At 51.8% G+C, this 6631-nt stretch overlaps 2 protein-coding genes across 2 annotated transcripts; one reads left to right on the top strand and one right to left on the bottom strand.

Annotated features, from left to right (window-relative positions):
• Positions 1 to 194: 194 nt before the first annotated feature.
• On the top strand, positions 195 to 972 carry PODANS_4_2510 (uncharacterized protein; the record flags this gene model as incomplete). Its single annotated transcript, XM_001903867.1, has 3 exons — positions 195 to 398; positions 462 to 767; positions 823 to 972. The coding sequence occupies 3 exons, from the start codon at positions 195 to 197 to the stop codon at positions 970 to 972; spliced, it is 660 nt and encodes a 219-aa protein (XP_001903902.1).
• Positions 973 to 2791: 1819 nt separating this feature from the next.
• Positions 2792 to 4229, bottom strand: PODANS_4_2500 (uncharacterized protein; the record flags this gene model as incomplete). Its single annotated transcript, XM_001903866.1, has 3 exons — positions 2792 to 3909; positions 3971 to 4040; positions 4101 to 4229. 3 exons carry the CDS (start codon positions 4227 to 4229, stop codon positions 2792 to 2794), a joined length of 1317 nt encoding a protein of 438 aa, XP_001903901.1.
• Between the last annotated feature and the right edge of the window lie 2402 nt (positions 4230 to 6631).

Below are 6631 nucleotides of genomic sequence, written 5' to 3'. Positions count from 1 at the left end.
CCGGGGTCGCGCCTGTGCTGTGCTGCTGCTGCTGCTGGTGAACTTGTGAACAAACCCGTCGCAAACGACGATAAACCGTTGACGAGCGACGACCATACCACGACCAATTCAGACGATACACCGACGGCTCCAATATCTCCCCCATCAACTACCACAATCGGTCACGGACAACACGTAAAAAAACAACCGCCAAAATGAGGGCTATCCTCCCCCTCCTCTCCCTCGCCTCCATGGCCCAGGCCCTCTACTTCTACATCGACGTAACAACCCCCCGCTGCTTCTTCGAAGAGCTCCCCAAAGACACCCTCGTAGTAGGCCACTACGTAGCCGAAGAATGGGACGACCAGCGCCACCACTGGGCCAAGCACGAGGGCATCTCGATTTACATTTCCGTTGACGTATAACCTCCTCTCCCCCCCCCCACGTCCTTCCTCTTTCCTTCCTAACTTTGTGCCCCCCAGGAAATCTTCGACAACGACCACCGCGTCGTCTCCCAGCGCGGCGGCCCCTCGGGCAAATTCACCTTCACCGCCGCCGAAGCCGGCGACCACAAAATCTGCTTCACCCCCTCCTCCTCCAGCGGCCGCTCCTCCTGGTTGAGCATGGCCCAGCCCAACGGTGGCATCCGCCTCACCCTCGACATGGCCATCGGCGAGACCTCGGCCATCGACAGCAGCGACAAGTCCAAGATTGCCGACCTGGCCACCCGGGTCAAGGACCTGAACGCGAGGCTGAATGACATCAGGAGGGAGCAGGTGTTTCAACGTGTAAGTTGCTCTCATTCAGGGAGATGGGGTGGTGCTGATATGAGGGGAACAATAGGAGAGAGAAGCCGAATTCCGCGATCAATCCGAGTCCACCAACGCTCGCGTCGTCCGCTGGATCTTGATTCAATTGTTTGTCCTTGCTGGTACCTGTGCTTGGCAGCTGAGCCATCTTAGGAGCTTTTTTATTAAGCAGAAGCTAACGTGAGAGAACAATTTTGGGGCATGACAAAAAGAAGGAGATGAGGGGTGTGTGTGCGTTTTATATATGTCGAAATAAGAAATGTTTGTTTGTTGGTTGTTGCCGTGGTTGGTGGTTGTGGTTATAAAATTTAGAAAGGAGACTTTCCAATGGGAAAATGGTCTGTCTTTCTGTCTATAATGTATGTATGTCTGTCGTGGGAGTTATGAAACCATAAAGACCAGGGATTGCGTTTCAAGGCTGGAGGTGGAAAATGGTCCTATAAACATTGCTGGTGTCAGTGGAAACCCAAAATTCTTCAGATACAATGTGGTGCCTGGATGGATATTGTATGATGTGCTTGCTCACTGGAGGTGATGAGACCAGAAAAATATTACCAAATCCTTTCGTTATACACACCACAGATTTATATCAACTATATCTATCCCAGAGATTCCAACCCTTCACACCCTCAAGTTATCTTTTCAACATTCCGTCTAAATCAACCCTCCTCTCCAGCACCTTCCGCTCTTATCCCAACACCGTCCGCTCTCTACCCTCTTCGACTTGACTCCCTCCTCCCCTTGACTTTCCTCCTCACAACCAGCATTATTACCACACGCACCAAAGGCCTATACACCAACATAGGAAAACAGACAGCTCTTGTCAAGGAAAAACACACAACAACGAGCTAAACTATATCCAAAAAGCCGACAACGAACTAAACTATATCCAAAAAGCCGAACAACAAAAAGACATTACAACAACAACAACAACAACAACAATTACAACAAAAACGACAATGTTTGTCCCATTTTACAACGCCCAGAGTCTTGTACAAAAAAAGAAAAGAAATGATATACCCACTCACCCACACATACACACACGCTTATACAGACAGATAAAACAAAGAAAACATACACCAGGCAAAAAACAGGGCAGGTTGGGTTCGGAATCAATTTTTCTTTTTCAATAACTCGAGTGTATACTGACTGACTGACTGCTGAACATAGCAAGGGGGCTCTTTCTCTTCGTGCTTGTGTTTTTCTTTTGGAGACAGAGAGAGATTCTTTCATTATTTCTGGACGAGCAAAAACAACAAGACGATGATGGAAAAAAGAAAACCAAAAAAAAAAAGGAAAACACCACCCTGTCCAGCCAGCCAGAAAAAAACCACACGAGTCAAAAGAAAAAAAAAGAAAAAAAAAGTGATGAAACCATGCCCTGTTACAATGCCGTTCTTTTTCTGTATGTTCTCAAAAGGGATGCTGATTATTAGAGTGAGTTTATCTGTGAGTATGTGTGGTGGTGTGTGTGTAATGTGTGAGAGTGAGAGTGAGAGTGAGAGTGTGAGAGTGAGAGTGAAAACGTTCCCCCAAGGCGCCAAACAAGTCAAGACTGATATTTTCCCCTGCCAGGCCAGCCCAAGAAGTAGTTATTAGCCCTACCAACATCCTCCGCGAGAGCTGCAAGCAGGTCAAAGGCCAGAAAGACAAGACAAAGACAGAAAAAAAAGGGAGAGACCGGGATTATCGTAATCGTAATGATGTCCAGGAAAGGCGCCAAATGTGCTGGAATGCGCCCCCGTGTAAGAAAGGCGTCCTTCTAATGTCCCATGCAAAAAAACTAACAACGCATGTCGCAGACAAATCATAAAGGACTCCTATCTTCGAAAGCCTCTATATAGAACGTGCCGCCGGCTGCCGCTTACAACGCTGATCCAACAAGTTAGCCGACTTGCTTGTCAACACTCTCGAGGCAAAACAAAAAGGCAAAGCTTACTCAGCAAGACGCCAGATCAACGCGTAAAAAACAACCAAAACCCATTAACCGCAGCAAAGAGTCTTCATGAACTTCTGGAAGCCTGTTGGCTGTGGTTGAGCGTTATTCTGGGGAGCAGGTATGGCGGGCGAGTGTGCCATCGGTCGTTGCGGCAGGTTCTGGGTGCTGGTCTGGAACTGGGCTTGGGTTGATCCCGTAGTGTCGCTGCTGGCATGTTGTAACCCCCGACCGCGGGCCTTTGGGCTCCCAAGGCGGGCGCGTTTGGCCGTCCTTGCTTCGACTGCCTCTGGTTCGGCTGGGGCGGTAGGGGTTTCCCGGCGTTTAAATGCGACATGCTCAATTGAGGGGCTCGCGGGTCGCTTTGGTGGTGTGTCGTCGGCCCCCTCGAGTTGCCGTGGATCTCCATGGCCGAAGCCCCGGGGCGGGCGTTTGGGTTGTGCAAAGCGCCCGGGCGATCCCAGTCCCCCTTCCTGTCGGGCTTGCCAACCTTCATCCAATCATACTCTCCATCTTCGGGAATGCCAGCCTCCTTGAGCGCCGTGGTGAAAAGCTCACGGAGGTAGTCATAGTCGGGCGTGTCCTCGAAGCCGAGGTTGCGCACATATGTCAGATACGTCACTAGCTGCTCGGGGAAACCCTCGCACAGCTCCTTGATGGGCGTCGTCTGCTTCTTCTCACCAATCTTCTCGTACTTCTGCTTATTAGTAGCAGCCTTGAGACCCTGCCAGGGAAGACCACCGCGCAAAAAGTACATGAATACGTGGCCAAGGGCCTCGAGATCGTCTCTTCTCGACTGCTCGCGACCAAGATGGGTGTTGATACTCATGTAACGAGCAGTGCCAGAAAGCGACTTGCGTTCGCGGTAGGGAATGTGTTGCTTCGTCTTGGGGTCACGGTATTGCTTGGCCATACCGAAATCGACCACGTGGATGACATTGGAAGTCTTGGAGTTTGGCCTGCCGATGAGGAAGTTATCGGGCTTGATATCACGGTAGATCAGGTTCTTCTCGTGGATGGTTTGGACGCGGGACAGCATCTGCTTGGCGACCATGACAACCGTCTTGAGGGAGAATCTCCGGTTGCAGTGGTCGAAAAGATCCTCGAGTGATGGACCGAGAAGATCGATCACCAGGATGTTGTGCAGACCTTCTTGGCCGAAGTAGTAGACATTTGGGATGCCAGCTGCGACAAGGTTAGCCTGAGGTCATTCCCGCCCATCATGGGTGGGCACATGTCTACTTACGGCACCCGACAAGGATCTTGTATGTCCTGTACTCATCTCTCAGTTGGGGGGCATCGCTCTTTCTTGGTTCCTGCAATCACGTCGCGTCAGCATTTGCTTCTACCCTTGACGAGATGTCGGATTCACGTACAAACTTGATGGCAACCTGTTGGTTGTTCAGGAGGTTTGTGCCCTCGAAAATTACACCGAACGAACCCTCTCCGATTTTCTTTCCCACTCTATAGTGTACACCAACAACGTTGGAGGATGACGACGCCATTTCGGGCGAATCGATCGTCAGCGATCAGGAGCAACGCGACAGTAATTGTATGTATAGGCACAGTCTCGGAGTAAATCTATAGCAGACTTAGATGTCAGTCGCGAGTTGCTTGTGGTCCATCGGCCAAATGATTTGGCGTCGTGTGCGTTGCCGGTCCAGATCGTGAACAGGGCAGCCTAGTTGGCGGCTTGGTGTGTGGCAGTGGGCAAGACTGGCTGGACCAATATGCCGAAGCGGAAACAAATGTGCACATGCGGTGCGAATGATAAACAATTGGGGTGGCGTATGGAGAGACTCACCCGATGTTCTCTGGACAAGACGTCAAGGTGGATGGAGTGAGCGGAAAGAACCCCTGGGCCAGGCGGTGGGCGGGCGGAGCTCTCTCTCAGCTGTCGGGCGAGGCGAAGCAATTGCGGGCGTAAGGTTTCTGTCTTGTCCTGTCGGTCGGTGATCGTCGGGATAGCGGTCGCGGTTCGTGTTCGAGCTGGGTGGGTGGATAGTGGACGTGGCGGTGGGCGCGAGGGCGGGAGGATTGAATTGACGATTCCGTTTCTTGACCGAGTCGACGGGTCTCTCTCTCCCGTCTTTCTCTCTGTCTCTCTCTCTCTCTCTCTCTCTCTCTCTCTCTCTCTCTCTCTCTCTCTCTCTCTCTCTCTCTCTCTCTCTCTCTCTCTTCTTCCAGGCACCAAAACACCAGACAAAGCGAATTGACTTGGGTGTCGCGATTATCCGAATCGGCCCCAACACGACTTGTCGTCTGCGGCCCTTGCTCAGGCACACAGGTTTGTGATGGATGGGCGATGGTCGTGCGGTGTGGCGGAGAGGTGGAATGGGAGAAGGAGGAAAAGGCAAATGCAAAGGGAGAGCTAAAGGAGGACGAACGAAACAGAAGGGGACGGCCAGTGCCAGGGCAGCGCAGCAGCAGGCCAGCGGAGTCGAGGGCCGCGACAGGGGGCTAGCCGTGCACGGTCAAAATCCCACAGAGGCAAAGCGCCCCAGTCTTCTTCTTCGTATCCAGTCACGACCTCTGGGCTTTCAACATGACCTGAACTGTCATCCAATGGATGCTTGTGCCAAACGGCTGCAGAGCTTTGCCTCTCAAACTTTGTTACCTTGATATCGCCATGCTTCTGATACTGATCAAGGACATGAGGCTGCTGCTCCTCCAACCCAAACTCGAAACTAGCTGCCCGTCGCTTCCATTCAGACCAGGATTTCCAGGTTGATGTGCCCCGTGCTTTTTTCCCATGTGCCCACCCACGGTTCACGCCCGAAAAGAAAACTCGCTCCCGATCAAGCTTCCATTTACGGTGGAGCAGAGATACAACTTTGCAATCTTGTCACTGGCCAATGCATTGAAATCCAGGCGCCGTCGTCATATAAAAGAGACTTGGGCCAGCAGTTGATGCCGAAAGGAAAGGAAAGGAAAGGAGAGGAGAGAGATCAAGAATCCATGGCCGAGGCCAACGACCCTCTTTGAGATCCATTTCCCAACCCCCAAATCTCCACCGCTAGAAGCTTTCCCGGAACGGCATCTCGTCCAGCGGCGGCATCATAAAAAAAGGGGGCCAATGGGCTGAGGCGCATGACACTACTGCTCCTGGCTACAGTATGCAAACAAGCAAAGAGGAAGGTAGGACAAACCGTTCCCCATCTTGGTCCATCCATCCGTCATACGCTTCTCATCTGCCACAAAGGCACAAGGCTTTCGGTCCTCGCTCCGGGTCTCGGTGACGGTGGTGCGGTACGGGAGAACACGCGGTAGAGTAAAACGGGTAGGCGAGATGCAGTTGCGGGACGGAGGAGGAGGCGGTGACGGTGAACAGCCCTGGTGCTGCTTGAAGGGTAACCCCTGTTCAAACAAAAGTCTGGGGAGCATATTTTTTTTCTGCGAGGCTGGGTCTGTTTTCCGTCCCGCTTTTCATCTCATCATTGCCAGAGGCCATCATCCAAACGACGTCAGATCAGACACCACTTCCTTCCTTGAAGATCCAATGTCGAGATGATTGATTGATTGATTGATTGATTGATTTCCTTCTGATGAACACGCCTGTCAAGCAGCCCACCAGCCTAGCCTCAAGGTGAGGCCACCGGGTCAAGCCGAAGGGAACCCAAGCTTTTGTTACCACAAGTTGATGATCACAAGCTCCATCACCACCAGGGTTTTCTTTCTTTTCTCACTGCCCCCTTGAGCCAAAAACGTTGAAGTCTTGGCGGCTCTAGGTAGGAATAGTGTAGCTCACAAATGCAACACGATCCCGATGGACGAGGCTGGGGAACATTGATGAACCCACCACGAAAGCATCACCATCATGATCCTGCTGCAGCACAACACTCTATCCCATCCATACCATCCTTCCTCATTTGGACATCCTGTCTCGGAGACCTGCCTTTTCTCTCTA

Source organism: Podospora anserina, chromosome 4 (assembly GCF_000226545.1).
Source record: "Podospora anserina S mat+ genomic DNA chromosome 4, supercontig 2".
Lineage (NCBI taxonomy): Eukaryota > Fungi > Ascomycota > Sordariomycetes > Sordariales > Podosporaceae > Podospora > Podospora anserina.
The sequence above is the reverse complement of the archived record's forward strand: the minus strand, read 5'-3'. Positions and strand labels throughout refer to the sequence as shown.